Below are 20,727 nucleotides of genomic sequence, written 5' to 3'. Positions count from 1 at the left end.
CGTACAGATAAGGTAATAGGTAACAGGTGAATATACTATTGGTATCGGTATCGGACTCGACCCGGAACTTCTTAATTATTGGCAATTTTAATTACGTGGAAAACAAAAGGGCCTGGAGTGGTGTAATTTTTAATCTACACCTTTGTACTATATTAGTTATATATAAAGTTGAATTCTGTGATTCGTCGTTTTTACGTGATGACGGCTGACAAATTGGACTTCGTAATTTTAGTATTATAGATAACAACATTGCAATGATTTCTGAATTGACAGTATTTCTAAAAACTTATAACTTTGAGGAAGAACCGAACAGTACTATCAGACATTCTTGTTAAGGAAGTTTGCTACTCAGTTTCAAAATTAATAGCTTCCCATAACACTAGTATATATATATATTGATGGGGGATTAATTAAGGAATCAAATACACAAAAACAAAATAGAGGTCAATGTACTTGTATTAGAGATATTAGCCATTTTAATCTTGGCGAGAAATGTTCTCTCTTGATTTTTTATAGCTTTATCATTGATAAGTTGAAAAAAAATAGCTTTATCATTGATAAGTTAAAAATAAAAAAGAATTAAAAGACCTATACAAATGGCTATAATTATACATGTAAAAGATTTATAAAAAGAAATATGGGGGCAATTGGCAAATTTTTAAAAGGCATTCAAACCAGAGTATTTCGAAAATCTGACCAAAAAATCCATAACATGACAAGTGAACATTCTCAAGCCTTTTGTTAAATGAAAAAAAAAATCACAAAAATACTGAACTCAGAGGAAAATCAAATGGGAAAGTCCCTAATCACATGACATCATTAAATGAAAAAAAAACACATCAAAAACGAAAGTACAAGAACTGTCATATTCCTAACTTGGAACAGGCATTTTCAAATGTAGAAAATGGTGGATTAAACCTGGTTATATACCGCTAAACCTCTCACTTGTGAAATGATGTTGGGGAAGAAGTGGTCTGTACATGTGTCTCAAGCCAACCTTAAATAAAACTTATAAACAAGCTGAATCTTATATTGGTAATTAGCACTAGTCTTTCTCCCACTTCATAAAAAAGGATTCGGATTTGTGAATTCTTTAATTTGGTCTTTATTTATTCATTCGTGTTTAGCAGCAACTTACGTTATTCTCTGTTGTTTTCTTTCTTAGATTAATTTTCATGTGGCTTTGGTTCAATATTTTCCATTGTGTAAACTCCATCGAGATCCTTATGCGACAGTCATACATGTGAGAGGTTCGGCTAGCTGTAAAACCAAGTTTTATCCACCATTTTCATTATTAAACATCTTCATAAGGAAATAACTTCTAAGTCAGATCTAGAAATATGACGGTTATTATCCATTCGTTTCAGATTTTGACATTTTCATAGGGATAACAGTTTAGAATTTTTTTCTGAGAACGATATTTTAGTTATTGTCCTTTTCACAAATGTATCAGTGTAATTTACTCTCCAAGTTAGGATACAAAAGAAAATTTAAAGCAGCTTGTCATATTTAGTTGACACTTTTCAATTATTAGTTTTTGGATATATGTGCCGTTAATAGTTAAAATATGATAAGAGATAAAAGAAATCCATATTTAACATCTAGTAAACAAATATACAACGAAATAAAATTGATAAATAACCAGCAGTAAATTAAAACTGTACACAGTAAAACGGAATAATGGCACATGTTGGGCTACATTTACTTACTGATAACACTGTTTAAATCTGGTATTCTACACCTGCCGGACGTACATGCAGCTGAAATGGTACCAGAAAACTAGCACAACACACACTTGCTTACACTTCTAAAACTACGCTAGCATCTACCAGCCTGAGAATCGGTAGTTAAAAACCGCAGGACTACACCTGCAATAAACGCGTTAGCTTACAATTTTCAGATACCTGGCAGTAAGTACGCTATCTTACTCTTTTCAGATAACTGGCAGTAAACACGATAGCTTACAATTTTCAGATAACTGGTAGTAAACACGCTTTAGCTTACACTTTTCAGATAACTGGCAGTATACACATTAGCATACACTTTTCGAACAAGTAGCAAAGCTAGGTTAAACTTTTTTGCACTGCTGGCTGTTAACACGCTAGCTTACACTTTTTGGACTTCTGGCTGTAAACATGTTAGACCCATTGGTGGCCTTCTGCTGATATCTGCTCTTTGATCGGTTTCATTCCTAATTACATTCTCAATGTTGAAGCTTCCACTTTTCGGACAACTGGCAGTAAACACGCTTGCTTCTTCCACTTTTGGAATATTATTGACTATAAACATGCTAGCAAAATATATTTGATAACAAGAAATCACACAATAAGCGGTAAAGCTTACACCTTTCAAACTATTGCATCGTGAAAATATGCAACATTAAACCTGTCAAACTACTGGCAGTAAAAAAAAAAACTTGCGTATACCAATAAATTTCCTGTTGAATGACAAACTTACACATGCCGGATAACTTGTTGTTAACACTAAAGCTTAAATTTGTCCAATGGTGGTAGCTTAGTTACTACTAGCAGTAAATAGGGTATCCTACACCTACTGGACCATGCGGACATCAAGCTGAAATGCTTCTAGTCTATAACTGTAAGATAACTATAGCAATAAACACGATTGCTTATACTTGTAAGACTATGTTGGCTTGTACTAGCCGGAAGATCAGAGGTGAGTAAACAAGCAAGACTATACCTGCAGTAAACACACTAGCTCACACTTTTCGGATAACTAGCAGTAAACACGATAGACTGCATTGTTTGTACAGCTGGTCGTAAATACAATAGCTTTCGGACAACTAAGATTAAAAAAAGCTACCTTACACTTTTTGAACTTCTGACTGCCAACATGCCAGCTTTTGTTTTTTCTCTGACTGTTTATGACGTCTTTACACTAAATCTATTGGACTTTGGATATGTATATACTGATTGATGATTGATAATTTAGTCTTAGATGTATGATTTTTTTCATTATATAAAAGAAGATGTGGTATGATTGCCAATGAGAACTATCCACAAAAGATCAAAATGAAAGAAACATTAACAACTATAGCCTACCGTACGACCTTCAACAATGAGCTATAAAAGGCCCCGATAAGACAATGTAAAACGATTCAAATTTATATTTGTGTCCTTATGCATCTGATGAGTTTTAAATCTTTTTCATCTGATTTTTATAGTTCGTTCTTATGTTGTTCTGTTCCGTACACCACTGTCCAAGGTAACCGGGAGGGTTGGGATCCCGATACCATGTTTAACCCCGCCACATTCTCTATGTATGTGCCTGTCCCAAGTCAGGAGCCTGTAATTCAGTGGATGTCGTTTGTTTATATGTTACATATTCGGTTGTTGCTCTATTTTTTTTTATCATAGATTATAGGCCGATAGTTCTCTCATTTGAATTGTTTTACATTTCAGGGCCATTGATAGCTGACTATACGGTGTGGACTTTGCTCATTGCTGAAAGTCGTACGGTGGCTTATAGTTGATAAATATGTCCTGTAACTTGACAAGCTTGACCAGTGGTCAAAGGTATAGATTTTTTTGATTTTTTTTGTCAAACAGAAGTCAAACTGTCATTGATAGGCTGTAGATAAGCGTAATAATTGCTACCATGATATAAATATACGACTTGCCGTTTCAACAGTTCAAGAGTTCACCAGAGTTCATCAGCAGTTCAATGACATTTGTATTCATAAAGTAGTTGATCTGTAAATAACGAGTTACATTGTATGTCACGTGTGTTATTGACAGATGTTTTTGTTATTCAGAAGAAACAGGTAAAATAACTTATTTCTTCAAGTTTCCACAAATTATGTAAAATTAATGATAAGTTTTGATTGCATTGGGATTTTTTTCTGAATCTATTGCATGATTTCAATTTTATTTTTATTTCAATCGTCTTTCAGTCAAAATATTGCTTTGTTGCATGTGTTATTTATTATATTATGCATAATATTATAACTGTTTACGGAAATGGTCGAGATATTAAGTGTGGAATTTTATAATTTACATTATTATACGCTTACTGAACATGGTGAAGCATGTGTATGCATGAATGGTTTTTTTTACATTATACATGATATAGATATGTGCTCTTCCAGTAGTGATATGCCACAACGTACATGTAGTTGACTATTGATTCAGCTGGCATGTGTTTGTGTTTGTTTTCTTATCATACTTATGTCGATGTATTTAATTTTTATATGATTTTGGTGAGGCGATCGAATTATATGTTCCCTTCTGGCTAAAATTATTAAAATTATTATATATTGATATTTCGATATAGATTTAATCAATGATATAATATAATAATGTGTGATATGTGTCTCATTCAGTCACTTAACATGCTTAATCTGATTTTGTAAATTAGGAAGTTAATAGGAAAAAGGATGTCTTTGCTAGGATCTTTCAGCAATTTTGCCTCTATATTATGTAAAATTATGTAAAAGCATTTTAATGACACACACTCATATATATATATATAAGATCTATTATACGTATGTTTATATCAATTTAAAACTGTTGAAAATAAACGCGTTATATAATTACCCACAAATCAGTTGTAATAATTGGTATTGAAATACACAAGTTATTTAAACCTTTGTATCTTATTATCTTTCACAGTTCACAGACTTCGATATAGTTTTAACTGTAAACAAAATCGTTCGCTATTACTACGATGGAATCCGTTGACAGAAGACCATTCGTCCAAGCTTTGGCGGGAGACAAACAAAAAAAGGTAGGGTTTTTATGTGATTGGTACCATCGTAATTTTTGCCTCTTTTTAATGTTTATACCACTACATTGTGTATTGTTTGGTCAAGGCGAGACATTCTCGGCCTTGGAATTATTTCTATTGATTGATCTCCTAAGACGCAGTATAAGTCTATTTTAAGTTCTAATTACTATTTTTAAATACCACCATATATATTAATAGGGGCCCGAAATCATTGTACTTAAAGTAAATATTGTATTTCATTCAATAGATAAGCTATTTATTTTAATGTGTATCATTTTGATATTTTGAAAGAAGGCAACACGTCGAATGCAATATAATCATTTAATATGATAACGATACTCTTCGTCCACTACTCTTCCACTAGAAATATCGGACATAAGCTTGCCTTATTTAGTATAATGTACATAAACATCAACAAACTTTATTTCATCTTATTCAAAAGCGTATAAACTATAAACTTTTATGCTTGCAATAAGAACAAGGAAGGCGAAGGCGAGTTCGATGACCATAGGTAGGTGCTACATGTATAAACATAAAATTAATGAGAAGAAAAATAATCATAACGATATTATTGAAATATTATGATATGTAAACAAAGCGTAAAACTGGCAGATGGTGCGTTTCTGACCATAATTATAATGCAGTTGAACGAATCATGACATGTAAAGGTAGTTTGAGCAAACTACTAAAAAAACGTCGATAGAGGACTAACAAAAAGTTGGTTTATATATCTTGTATAAAATCTGATTTCAGGTATGCCACATTCTACAGGACCTAATCTTCACAGAGGAACATATGCAGAAATTTATGTCGACTTTTGAAGAACAAATAAATTATGCAAACAATCCGAATGAATCTGAACAAAAGAAATCTGACCTTTGGTGGGGTTACACTTATGTCAGTGGTGTTTTACAAGGCAATGGTAAGATTTCATGTAAAAACACATATATCTGGCATATACATGTACTAAAAGGTTGAATGAAGGGGAGTTTTTGGATAAACTATATTCACGACAATTAAAAAAGGGAAAGAGCTGCTATCCAACAAAACAAAAAAACTGAATGAACAAAAAAATCTTCAACATAGTTTTTTTTGTACATAACTTTTCGAAGATATGTATCAGGAAAATAGAGTTAATGGGTTATTGAGAGGTTTCCTTAGTGGCATAGGGCTGTTTTCTACTCTTATGTCGGGTTATTGTGTCTTTGATATATTCCCTATTTCAATTATCAATTTTATTCATTTACTACAAGCAAGTCTGTAAAATTTGTTTACATACAGTGGACTGTTTAACTTTACGAGTTACTATTGCTAGATCATATAACACGTTGTCTCCATGCTTTTTGTAATGAAGGTAATTCAGAATAATGTAGATTAAAAGTTATTATAATAACAAGAAAAACTTTTACATGCATCTTATATTACTAATATATGTATATGTATACATTTGTTAAAACAATTTATTGATTCCTAAAATTAAACTGAGTATGACACCACCATATTGCAATTTATTGTCAATTTGAGATATACTTGTGATACACTGGATAATTTGCATAATTCCATTTAAAGTTGGTCTGTTCCCTTTTGAGCAGATTTATTAGATTTGGAAGGTAGATTTTCACAGATTTTCAATCCAGAGTAAACATGAAAACAATTTTGTTTTATTTCAACTGTAAAGGAGAAAACTAATTGATATTAATCTCTAAAAGTACAAGATACCACTTCAATGACTAACAACATTCTGTCATTGCATTAATGATCGCAATCTTTATGTATCAATTAAAGAGGACAAATGCCTGTTCCATCTTATATTTTCACTAGTAACTTTCGATGCAGTGTATTTCATGTCTAGGAAAAGGCTTTATTTATGTATGTGTCTGTCCCAAGTCAGGAACCTGTAATTCAGTGGTTTTCGTTTGTTGCTCTGCTTTATTTAAGCGGTGAGTTTACTCGTTTGAATTGTTTTACATTTGTGACTTCAGAGCCTTTAATCATGTGTATAGCTGACTTTGCTGTAAGGGCTTTGCTCATTATTGAAAGCAGTACAATGAACTATAGATGTTAATTTTATCTCATGTCAGTCAAGCTGTGAAATGGAACAAATATTAAAACTCTACAGAATATACTTTTTAAGTGATCAAATATGGTACAAGATTATAACTGACCTCGAGTGAAGACCATCGATTGTATTATCTACTAGTATACTAGTATTGGATCCGAGGGTGACGATTTTGACAATAACATGTAGTCATCTATTTTACCCATTCCAAAATAAGGACTGTTAAAACAGAACCAAAAAAAACACCAGTGCGAACGCATATATATTAGACATTCAGTGTAGCTAAAGAACATGACCTTTACAAGTCTTAGGTAGGTTTTTTTATTGATGTGTGATAAAATTGAGAATGGAAATGGGGAGTGTGTCAAAGAGACAACAACCCGACCAAATGAAAAAACACAACAGCAGAAGGTCACCAACAGGTCTTCAATGTAGCGAGAAATTCCCGCACCCGGAGGCGTCCTTCAGCTGGCCCCTAAACAAATATATACTAGTTCAGTGATAATATGTAATCACTGGAATTCGTACCAACAATCTGTTGCTAAACGGTTTAGATTGTCTATGGTTCAAATACTCTTTATTTATAAATCTTCTTATATAATTATGATATACTTTTCTCTTCTTCAGAAAACGGTAAATATATAGGCTTAGATTTGGGAGGAACCCATTTTAGAATAATATTGGTAGAATTTGTAAACGGAATAGCAGAAACAACAACAAAATACTTCAACATACATAGACAGCTTTTAACGGGACCATGTGAGAAGGTAACTAGACTGTTATAATGGCCTTATAGCAAAAATTGCCACATTTTGTTTTAGTTTTACTAGGGTCGAAGCCGCTTTGGGTGGAGTCGACGAGATTTCATCCTTTTTTTTTTAAATTGGGGCCTCGATGGCCGCGTTTAAATAGTCCAACTAAATGTAAATGTATCATTAACCTGTCGGTACTGATTTTATGTGTTCAAGTTTTGCACGTGACATATGTGTTTGTCGACAGTCTTATTTGACTGTTATCGTCACTTTCTAACCGAAGGTTGGTGGCTTTCCGGGTACTGCGGCTTCCATCAGCGATTATCACCAATAAAAAGTGACCCCCACAAATAAGTCAACAGCGGTACAAGTGGCGTTAAACATCGATCAATTAATCAAAAATTTCTGTAATTTACGTACAGAAAGTTCATAATATTTTAAAATCATTAGAAACAATTAAATCAAAAGTTTGCCTCCCCCTGGTATAATGTATTCATAGTTGTTTTAGCCCGATATGGCAAACGTCTCTGAATTCTCATGTTTAGTGCACTTAAAAATCAATCTAATTAACATATTGATCTCTGATTACGTTATACTGCATAGCTCATATGCAGTATAACGTAATCAGAGATCAATATTTTAATTAGATTGCTTAAAAATCGTTATTGATTTGGGTTTACTAAGGTTTTTCCATCGAGCACCACTGATGAGTCTTAGTTCTAAGATGAAACACGCATTTGTTGTACTGAATCAATCTGATTGAAATCAAATCTATCTCCTTGCTGATCCTACACTTTCTTGTCGCCTCACCGCCAAGAGACAAACAACTTTATCATAGCAAAATTAAAGCTTTTACTCAATTCAGATTAATACTGAAGTCTTTGATAATATTTGTTTTTGTAAGGAAAATCGTTAATATCGGAGGAAGCTAACCGTATATTATTGTTAAAACTAATCTATAGATAAGAAATTAAAATTCCAGATTTATATTTATTAATTATACAAATGTTTGGTTTTTGGTTTTTAGTTTAAAATAATTGTGCATTTTTTTTTTATCTCGATATGCACGTTGAGTTTCATGACGTACAATGTTAATTAATAATTTTTTTAAACCAATTAAATATAAAATTAAAAGATGTCATAAATAAAGAGATCGGATATATTAAGATACTATAAAAAAAAACAAAAAAACAAAAAAAACCAACCCTGAACCAGATTCCAAATGTTGTGCTAGAAACTAATCAACTCATAAACATCGCAATTCAAAACCGGAACTGGACCACCCCATTTAATATATCGATACCAACGTTTGGCATGCATTTATACAAACCCCGAACTGGACTACCCCATTTAATATATCGATACCAACGTTTGGCATGCATTTAGACGTCATTTTAATTTATCGGCAGCAATGTACATCATTTGACAAATAAAATATACTGCCATCGTCCTTTGATTTTCGTTGTCCACGAATATAGTCCTTAGTGTGGACAGTGTGTTACTTGTCAACTTTTGTTATACCCCTTCCAAAGTTATTTCTCCATGTTTTATGCCTCATATAGCAAGTAGGGGGGTCAAATGACACTGTAAAAAAAATTGGGTCATAAATATTAATGTTAAGTACAGTAGTTGTCGTTTGTTTATGTAATATATACGTGTTTCTCGTTTTGTTTATATAGATTAGACCGTTGGTTTTTCCGTTTGAATGGTTTTACACTAGTAATTTTGGGGCCCTTTATAGCTTGTTGTTCGGTGTGAGCCAAGGCTCCGTGTTGAAGGCCGTACTTTAACCTATAATGGTTTAATTTTTAAATTGTTATTTGGATGGAGAGTTGTCTCATTGGCACTCACACCACATCTTCCTATATCTAGTGATAAGGTCCAGCTGAAAAAGGTCAAAATTTAGCACTTCGGAAGCTGTCAAAAGATTGCAAGACCCCCTTAACATAAAATTGTCCATATTTTGAGTTAGAGCTGATGAAGTTTTCTATAATTTTGATATAATTTGTCCCAAAAGTAGTACAACACACTGTAAAAATATTATTGAGAAAGCGCAGGTGGGATTTTTTTAATTTTCATTTATTGTCTAAAAGAAATGCACTACGAAATAACTGTGTACTCGGACCATTTTATAATGCCAAACTTGCTTAATATAATAAAAGAATTTGTATTACAAACAAAATATTTGATATAATTATAATCATCATGATTTTAGGTGTTTGACCAAATAGCAGCATCTATACAAACTTTCTTACATGACGAAGAAGTAAGAAATGACAAACCTATCCCTCTGGGTAAGTCTAGTTAAATATGTAAAAATATATTTTGGTAAGTGAGGTCTATATTTGTATTCTGTCAGAACTAGTATATATTTGTTTAGGGGCCAGCTGAAGGACGCCTCCGGGTGCGGGAATTTCTCGCTACATCGAAGACCTGTTGGTGACCTTCTGCTGTTGTTTTTTTTTTTTTTATTTGGTCGGTTTGTTGTCTCTTTGACACATTCCCCATTTCCATTCTCAATTTTATGTTTCTTATGTTAACGTACAAAATAAATAATAAATATATTATATAAGTCTATCGATAAGTTGTATTAGACAGGAACAAACTATCTCACTCGGCAGGGTTCGTGAAACATCAAACCTGGTATCTGACGAAGTTAGTTTTTCTATGTGATTAACCTTCCACACTCGGTATGTCTGATGAGACGTGATAAACATAGTATCTAACCCAGAATGTCTCATGTGATGTGGCTTATATATTTTGCACTGATCAGTTCAAAAAAAATAAATCACAAAAATACTGAACTCCGAGGAAAATTCAAAACGGAAAGTCCCTAATTTTAAGAATGGCAAAGTCAAAATCTCAAATACACCAAACGAATGGATAACCAGTGCTCTATTCCTGACTTGGTACAGGCATTTTCAAATGAAGAAAGTGGGGGATTGATTATAGTTATCAAAAGTACCAGGGTTATAATTTTATACGCCAGACGCGCGTTTCGTCTACATAAGACTCATCAGTGACGCTCAGATCGAAATAGTTAAAAAGCCAAACAAATACAAAGCTGAAGAGCATTGAGGACCCAAAATTCCAAAAAGTTGTGCCAAATACGGCTAAGGTAATCTACTCCTGGGGTAAGAAAATCATTAGTTTTTCGAAAAATTCAAAGTTTTGTAAACAGAAAATTTATAAAAATGACCATATAATTGATATTCATGTCAACACCGAAGTGCTGACTACTGGGCTGGTGATACCTGGTTTTATAGGTAGCTAAACCTCTCACTTGTATGGCAGTCGCATACAATTCACAATACATGTGAAAGATAAGAGGTAACGTAATCGATGTGTTCGTAACTGGTAATTTACATTTTGAATATACAAAAGAAAATAAAAGGAAAAACAAAATCGGGCCTCTTTTACTGAGCTAGGTGCCATGTCAGTAATCTTACTAGTCCAAATGATTATGACGTCTTGAAAGGCGCTTTTTAATATTTTTCTGTGACGCCTTCCAGGCAATCCTAGCATAACCATTTGGACAATACTCTTACTAGTATGAGAATAATGTATGGAAAGGTGTATAACAGCAATTATAAACCGATACATATAACTAAGGGGAAGACAATTTTGTTATACCAAGAGGAATAGGAAAATGAATATTTAAACCTTGTACATAAGTTGAAAATAAAAAAAATTGCCCACGACAGTATTAACAAGTAAACTGCTACACTTAATGCAGGAATTAACTGTGTACAAAAGTGACGCCCTGGAAAGATAATAATTATGAGAAGATGGAATATAAGTGGCAACGGGACAACTCTTCATCCCAGTCACAATTTGTGAAAGTAAACCATTATAGGTCAAAATACGGTCTTCAACACGGAGCCTTGTATCTATTTATCTTCATATTCATTTGTTTTCACCTGTCATAAGTCAAGAATCTGATGTTTAGTAGTTGTCTTTGTTTATATGGTTCGTAAATATTTCTCGTTTTTCGTTTTTTATAAAGATTAGTTCGTTGGTTTGTCCCGTTTTAAATAGTTTTAAATTAGTAATTTTTTAGACCTTTTATAGTTTGATGTACGGTGTTAGGTTCCGTGTTGAAGACCGTATGTTTACTAGTACCTATAATGGTTTACTTTTATAAATTGTGACTTGGATGCAGAGTTGTCTCATTGGTACTCATACCACATCTTCCTATATATGTTCATAAGGCACATTCCATATACAGATTCTTATCCACCTTTTACTGTTCATTAATTACTGTTCAAAATGACATTGGATACCAATTGTCTTTGATTTCGTGTATACATAGGAACCACGAAATTAAATGTTCAACAAACGACAAATTTCCCAAAGGCTTGTATGCAGACTACGGAAAAACCACGAATTTAGATATCCACGAACATGAAATCCACGAAAATTGGTACACATGAAAATAAAAAAATCAACAGTAAACTACACGCACAACGCACAAAACACATGCATATATACATGTATGTCTCTCCTCTATGACTATGTTTTAATTTCAGGTTTTACATTTTCCTTTCCATCAGAACAGACTAGTCTAAAACATTGTACTATAAAAACTTGGACAAAAAGTTTTCAGTGTACCACCGGTGTAGGGTTAGACCCTTGTATTCTATTAGAGGACGCCCTTCACAGACTTGGGGTAACTATTCAAAGTTTGCAATTATGACATAGCCAATGGTAACGATTGTTAATTTTACACGATAAGAATACAAAGGTATGAAATGTTAAGCAACTCTATGAACGAAATAAAGATATGTTTTGTTACCATTAAACATGAGCTCACTCAGTATTATACGCATACAGTTACATTTGCTTTATAGATAATGCAACATGCCAACTAAAACAACCTTTTATGCGTCAATAACAAAACAAAAAATATTAAAGTTCATACAAACACATTGTGTTAAAAGTCCATTTTCCTTTTATTTATTTATTTATTCAGAAAGGCCCAAGATAATCATTCTCCTTTTTTTTTAAATTTTTCTTCTCTCCTCTTTACATAATGTACTGTTCTATAGTTACAAATTAGGAAAAAAAACCGATGCGGTATGAGTTAAATCGAGAATGTCGGAAGTTTCGGTTATATAATAAAATTATACCGTTTTTATGAATATGAATAGTTTTGTCGTTATATTTCACAGTCTTTCTCTTGATTTTATTTCAGGGTGTATCACCTGCAGTTAACGTAGTAGCAAGGATAGGAGATTCAACGGGGACTTTAATGGCATCAATATATGCAGACAAACAATGCACAGCTAGTTTAATATTAGGTTAGAAAATTGTCCTTACAAATTTAGCGGTACATGTATAAATCACTTAAAAAAGAAGGTAGGAAAATATAAGAGAGACATTCAAACTCATAAATCTAAAATAAACTGATTGTGCCATACTTAAAAAGAAAAAGTCAAACTGACAAACATTAGTACACAAAACGTACATGTAACATGTACAACTTAAGACTTAGCAACACTACCCCCATTTATTACAGGAAAGTTTAAATAATATTGCTTTTAATTTAGCAAGTATGAAAGGTTGCGTTACTTCAATAAAAATACATTGAAGTGAAATTAAGTTTTTGCTGTTTCTGTGATGCCTAGGCTAAAAGTTTTTTTGCAAATTGCTGCGTTAAATGCAAAATTTTAAGGGTTTGAGATTATAGGAGTTGATGTTTTATTGGTGTTTTCTAGAAGGAATGGTAACATTGGAATACTTTATTTTATCTGGTGTATGCGACATAGTTCATTCTACAATCGCCTGCTATTAATACACAATAGAGACGTCATATTGACACCAACAAGTGCAGCCAATACGAACGGAGTGCAATCAAATAAACTCATCATAGATACAAGGACTAAAATTTGTCTATTCGCCAGACGCGCGTTTCGTCTAAAAAAGACTCATCAGTGACGCTCGAATCCAAAAAAGTGAAAAAGGCCAAAAAAGTACGAAGTTGAAGAGCTTTGAGGACCAAAATTTCTAAAAGTGTTGCCAAATACAGCTAAGGTTATCTATGCCTGAGGTAGAAAAGCCTTAGTATTTCAAAAATTCCAAATTTTGTAAACAGTGAAATAAAATGGATGTATTTTTTTTTCAAATAAAAATGGCAAAGGAGAGAAACATAAGCGTTTACATTTTGCTAAACGGATACCCTGTATATCTGTAAGATTACCAACTGTTGCGTTCAAAAACGAACACATCATTGCACATATCTTACTTCACTTGTTTTGATTATTGTTGAACTTGTTAGGTCACCACTTTCGTATTAATAAGTTGTGCACGAGCAATTTTAATTAAATGATGATCACTGATGTGTTATAAATCATAGTAGATTACGTCTTACCAGACAAGAATAATTACAAAACCAAAATTGTGCAACAGTGATTTCAGAGATTACACAATACTATGCAAATCATTTGAAATGTTATCAACGCGTCAAGTGAAACTTAAATCATGAGAACAATATGTTATAGGTTGTATCATTCAAAATAAAATTTAATGATACACTACAAATGTATGCTGCTCAGATCAAAGTTGTGACTCTATTCATAACACTGTAACGAAGTACCGGAAGTATCGTTTATGTTCTAAATACATTATTTCTTACTTGTAATCAACACGTTTTGTTGTAGAGTTTTTTTTAGGCTTGATGGTTAAACTTATGTTGTAAAAACTTTCTACTGAAAATGTCATATAGTGTTATATCTCTGGCTTTCTTGTTTGAGGGATTTTAAGGATTTAATGGTTTTTCAATTTTATGTAATTAAAAGCTTAGAATCTTTTTTTAATTTACAATGGTTAACATAAACGTACTCATAGTATTAAGTTATAGTTATTTTTCTGAACCTATGTCTACCTTCGTTAGCGTTCCTGATGCAAAAATAAAAAGAAGAGTAGTGTTGGACGACAAAGAAGCCTATAAAGAGCTTTTTTCATTGATCTGTTTTTATTTGTTTAGGGACTGGATCAAATGCATGTATAGTGGAAGACAGAGCACGATATAAAAGAGTTAGCACAGAAGATGCTCATTCAGACAAGGTGTGTTAATCTTATCAGTATTTTTTATAAATTGTTATCCTTGTTTGTAGGTTTATTATCACATACCCTACGTTTGTTTTATTTATATGCACTAAAAGTAAGTCGATTGATTTTATTCGATTAAATGAAAACACACATGTTTCTTTATTTGTTCACATTTGTTAACAAGTATTAAGAAAATAAAAAAAAAGTATGCCTTGGTTCATACGTTGTGTGCGGCAATGAGTAATAATAGACCGGGCTAATCATATTGTAACTTAGTTAATTGTGATATACATTCTATTAACAAAAAAGATTAGTGAAAACAAAAAAAATATTTTTTTTTATCTCAGATTCTTGTTGACGTTGAATGGGGAGCTTTAGGAGACAATGGATGTTTAGATTTTTACAAGAATGAATTTGAAAGAGAAATCAATAAGTTCTCTAACCACCCAGATTCGTATACGTAAGTATTTTTTTTTAAATTAGACCTTTATAGTAAAGTTAAGAAATAATATTTATACTTCCTACATGTATGTTATTTATCTTAATAAAGGTAAACAGGGATAAAAGAGAGAATGCTTTTGTTTGAGAGTATTTGTTTATAACCAATACCGTATGTAGTAATTTCAAATACATTGCTCCAAGTTAATATAATAGACTACATGTTTGACATGTTTAAGGGATGATTTCTGAAATCAGTAAATAAACTACCTTCTGGCGTTCAAAATTTTATGCCTGGTATCATTAAAGAGCTTTTGCATTCTTGTAAAACTTGGTAAACAATGTATTTGTAAAATAATGATGTATTTTGTCTATTGTAGATTAGAAAAATCCTTCAGTGGAATGTATATTGGTGAACTTGTTAGATTGTGTTTAGTAAAATTGATAGATAATAAAACCCTTTTTAATGGAAAATCTTCCAAGAAATTAGATACTCGATGGTCACTCAATGCCAAAAGTGTGGCATCTATTGAAAGGTAAGTGACAATAGCATATTAGAACTATGATTACTCGCGAACCTGATAATGTTGGCCAATTTGAACCATATTATAGCAGTTGTGCAAATAGAAGTGTGACACATAGTCGTTCATGTATTTAAAAAACCAGTAGTGCATCGTGTATTATCACTAGCTATATATGCATGTCATTGATATTGTTATATTTATACTGTTTACACATTTTTGAACTTTTTGAAATACTAAGGCTTTTCTACCTCAGGCATGGATTACCTTAGCTGTATTTGGCAAAACGTTTAGGAATTTTGGTCCTCAATGCGCTTCAACTTCGTACTTTATTTGGCCTTTTTAACTTGTTTGGATTCGAACATCTCTGATGAGTCTTTTGTAGACGAAACGGGCGTCTGGCGTATACTACATTTTATCCTGGTATCTATGATGAGTTTATTCTGAACTGATTGAAATCGATCAGCACAGTCAAAATCAACTGCACATTCTGTACTGTTTTCGGCCTTTCCCTTTTTTTCCAGCGTCACTGATATGTTTCTTACTGTAGACGAAGCGAGCTTCTGGCATAGACAAGCCTGGTATCTTTGACCTGTTTTATCTCACAATTTAATGCATCTATTTTACCATTAACGGATATCCTAATCATACATAACAAATGTATAAATTATTTACACAATGCGTTCATAAGATGTCACTGTCGAGTTAGTTAAAATTTATACACTGATGAGACAGTAACGCAACAACACACAAACATAACAGAACTAGAGGTCAGTATTGATTGATTGGTTTATAACGAAACGTACAACACTATGTTTGGAAGATCATTTTTTGCCAAAAGGACACCAGAGAGCCAGATGATACTTACACCGACCATCGATTGGAAAACTGTCAATCATAATCTGTGACGATTGGAGTCGAAATGAGTCATAATTTCAGTGGTTATAAACTAGTGATACAGTAGTTGCACCACTTAGACCTTTAATACTGTGGATTCATTTATTTCGTGGGTACCAATTTTCGTGGATTACCGAAACCTTGCATGCTTATGGATATTCAATTTCGTGGTTTCGCCGAAGTCTGCATATAATCCTATAGATATTTTGTAATTCGTTGAACATTTAATTTCGTGTTTCACCTGTACCCACGAAATCCATGACAATTGGTATCCGACGAATTATAATGAATCCACAGTAGGCCAAGGTCCTTAAATGCACTGTCAAAGTTTTCAGTCACAGACATATGCATACGAATAATATCTCCATCTTTAGTTGTCATTTGGTTTATGTTAGGTAAGACTGCTGTCGTAATTTACACTTAAACCATATCCCGTTTGGTATATATGTTCTTAACGGAAAAAAACATAAACATTTTACCTGTTTTAAGCTTAATAAGAATAAGTACTTTTTGAAATATAAACTAAGATTAAACATGATAAAGCAATGCATTCTTTTTTTAATATAGCGAAACAGATGGTAGCAATAACAATACTCTGAATGTTCTGAAAGAATTTGATTTACATGGCAATGACACACGTGTTACAGAAGAAGATATCGGTCTAGTCAAAGAAGTGTGTTACTTAGTGTCACAGAGAGGTGCATACATTGTAGCGACAGGTAATTTATTTCATTTGTACATATTGTAAGCATTGCTTTATTGCATCAATCTTTTAACATTTTGAATATGTGTTTTTTAAAGAATATTTGTTTTTTTTATCCTGAGAACAAAATTATGCTATTTTAATTTGATTAATTATGGAATACTATAGAACACATCAAAATTATTTACGTAGAAACAACTGTCCATATAATCCACATGTTTAAAATGTAAATATGCTTGATTAAATTAATTAACTTATATTTTATTTATGAGGAAATTGTGTAATTACCTAAGTTTTACTTATTTAGGTATAGTAAGATCACAAATTGATGTTTACATGTTAGTAGCTCAGTCACTGACAACTTATGTACTTTTGTAGCTTTAACAGTGCTTTTAAAGCGTATGGAAAAGAAAGAAATATCAGTAGGTATTGATGGTTCCCTGTACGAACATCATCCCAACTACCATAAACACATGCTGGAAGTATTAAACAGATTACTGCCTGACGTTAAGGTAAATCATATAACTGAAAATTGATAAAGGATCGTATTGTAATGGATATACATTATTTTCTTTATGAGTTGTTACATACTTAATAGATATTAAAAGACGTGGTATGAGTGTCCACGAGACAACTCTCCCTCCAAGTCACAATTTATAAATCTAAACCACTACAGGTCAAAGTACAGTCTTCAACACGGTGCCATGGCTCACATCGAACAGCAAGCTGTACCGGACTCCAAAAATGACTAGTGTAAAATCACGCAAATTGAAAAGAAAATGGTCTTATCTATAAAAAAAACCCTCAAAAAACGAGAAACACTTATGAACCACAATAACAAACGACAACTACTGAACATAAGTAAGTTTAACAATTGTCTTTTACTTTTCAGAGACCTCAAGTTGAATCCATTAAGTTTCACTTAATTTTATTTTTAAATCGTTATTTATTCAACGTCTGATATCTCAAAAACAAGAACATGGACCTGCAACTTGTTTTCGCTTGTTGTTTTTAAGTTCTGTATTTTATAGAGTTACAATTTTTAAAAAAGTCTTTTATAAAGTGTTCATGTTTTGATCTCATAAACATGTTTAACCCCGCCGCAATTTTGCGCCTGTCCCAAGTCAGGAGCCTCTGGCCTTTGTTAGTCTTGTATGATTTTAAATTTAAGTTTCTTTTGTATAATTCAGAGTTTAGTATGACGTCCATTGTCACTGTACTGTTATGCATATTTTAGGGGTCAGCTGAGGGACACCTACAGGTGCGGGAATTCCCGCTACATTGAAGACCCATTGGTCGCCTTCGGCTGTTGTCTGCTCTATTGTCGGGTGGTTGTCGCTTTGACATATTCACCATTTCCTTTCTCAATTTTATTGTTGTTTCAGAATAGCGAACATTCATAACAGTTTCAAGATCACAATCGATGGAAATTGTATCGAAAGTTTGCTACTTGCTTTATTTAAACGTCGTTGTCATACTGTAAACCAAGTAAATTTTGCGAGCGATTTATTTTCGCGATTTGTGCGAGTAGAAAAATAACGCTAATTTAAATCGTCGCGAATATGTAAAACTTGCATCTTTCCTTATTTAACTACATCAAGTTAGTTAGAAAATCGCGAAATTTAATTACTGCGAAATGGAATCGAAAGGGCTAAACGCGAAATAAAGTATCCGCGAAAATAAGTTGGTTTACAGTAATAGAAAAAGCAGAACAAAACTGAAGTTATATTCATGATTTTTATGTTAACATAAACTGTACTTATATTTCTGCACCAGTAGACATTCCGACCATCTTCAGTGATGCTTAAGGCTAAAATATTTTAGATTCAAAGCTTATTAAAAATGACGAAGAGCTATACACCACAAATACCTTTCTATCTTATATTTTGTTTTTGACTTAAAGTGTAGTTTTAGTTCCGTTAAACACTCTCAACCAATCAATCAATAAACCTAGTACTTTGTTTCAGGTTAAGTTATTTCTTCTCAAGGATGGTAGCGGTGAAGGTGCCGCCTTTGTAGCAGCTGTTGCAATGAAAGATTTGGAGAAAAATCATTGATCTATATCAATAGTACAAAATGTATGACATTTCTATGGAAAAGCATTCTTCAGCTATATAATTCTGAAAAAAATACATGCCATTTCTATGGAGAAACATCATTTATCTCTTTATTTCTTACAAAACTCATGGAGAAACATTGGAGAAACATTCTTGATCTATGCATTTATGACAAAAATGGAGAAACATCTTTGGGGTATGCATATCTGACAAAAATGCATGACAATACAACTTGATCATTGTTTGTAATATATCATATGTAAATGGTCGAATGCATTTGCTATTAAAAAGAGGAAATTATGTTTTGAATGTTGTGTCATATATTCAGTTTTTGTAGTATAACTTTGTGAGGCCCTTAGGATCACTCCCCGTTTTAGATGGGGTTCGTGTTGCTGAGTCTTTAGTTTTTATATGTTGTATTCACAAATAAAACAGGATGATATTGAAGAAAATGTTCTAGGTACTGGTGTTATTAATCATCTTAGTTACCTTTCATAGTGTTCATTTTTATTGTCTTAGTATATTTTGATATGAGCGTCACTGATGAGTCTTATGTAGATGAAACGCGCGTCTGGCGTACTAAATCATAATTCTGGTACCCTTGATAACTATTTACACAACTGGGTCGATGCCTTTGCTGGTGGATGTTTCGTCCCCGAGGGTATCACCAGCCCAGTAGTCAGCACTTCGGTGTTGACATGAATATCAATTATGTTGTCATTTTTATAAATTTCCTGTTTACAAAACTTTGAATTTTTCGAAGGACTAAGGATTTTCTTATCCCAGGCATAGATTACATTAGCCGTATTTGGCACAACTTGTTTGGAATTTTGGATCCTCAATGCTCTTCAACTTTGTATTTGTTTCGGTTATTTTGATATTAGCGTCACTGATGAGTCTTATGTAGACAAAACGCTCGTCTGGCGTACTAAATTATAATTCTGGTACCTTTGATAACTATTTACACCACTGGTTCGATGCCTCTGCTGGAGGACGTTTCGTCCCCGAGGGTATCACCAGCCCAGTAGTCAGCACTTCGGTGTTGACATGAATATCAATTATGTGGTCATTTTTATAAATTTTCTGTTTACCAAACTTTGAATTTTTCGAAAAACTGAAGTTTTATTTTTTATCCCAGGCATATATTACCTTAGTCATATTTTGCGCACTTTATTTGGAATTTTGGATCCTCAATGCTCTTCAACTTTGTATTTGTTTGGGTTATAACTATTTTGATATGAGCGTCACTGATGAGTTTTATGTAGACGAACGCGCGTCTGGCGTACTTAATTGTAATTCTGGTACCTTTAACTATTTTCTGTTAGTCTATTTAGTAATATTTAGTAATATTCTTGTTGTAGTTCTGTATTATACGCTCCTCATTATGGTACGATGTTATTCAGCTATAGACATGTTTTGTATGGTCTTTACTTTCTGCGTATGTGCTTTGTTCATATAGCGTCTAATTGCCATTTTGTTATGCTTTTTTTATACAGTTGTTATA

General features: G+C 32.7%; 1 protein-coding gene across 1 annotated transcript; it reads left to right on the top strand.

Moving 5' to 3' along the window:
* Positions 1-3,577: 3,577 nt before the first annotated feature.
* LOC134694804 (hexokinase-2-like) lies at positions 3,578-19,532 on the top strand. The gene is made up of 13 exons (XM_063555867.1): positions 3,578-3,784; positions 4,632-4,746; positions 5,500-5,668; positions 7,433-7,572; positions 9,773-9,851; positions 12,087-12,226; positions 12,752-12,857; positions 14,543-14,622; positions 14,955-15,067; positions 15,426-15,581; positions 17,031-17,182; positions 17,545-17,678; positions 19,134-19,532. Exons 2-13 carry the CDS (start codon positions 4,687-4,689, stop codon positions 19,221-19,223), a joined length of 1,419 nt encoding a protein of 472 aa, XP_063411937.1. The 5' UTR covers positions 3,578-3,784; positions 4,632-4,686; the 3' UTR covers positions 19,224-19,532.
* The last annotated feature ends 1,195 nt before the right edge of the window (positions 19,533-20,727 follow it).

Source organism: Mytilus trossulus, chromosome 13 (assembly GCF_036588685.1).
Source record: "Mytilus trossulus isolate FHL-02 chromosome 13, PNRI_Mtr1.1.1.hap1, whole genome shotgun sequence".
Taxonomy (NCBI): domain Eukaryota; kingdom Metazoa; phylum Mollusca; class Bivalvia; order Mytilida; family Mytilidae; genus Mytilus; species Mytilus trossulus.
The sequence above is the reverse complement of the archived record's forward strand: the minus strand, read 5'-3'. Positions and strand labels throughout refer to the sequence as shown.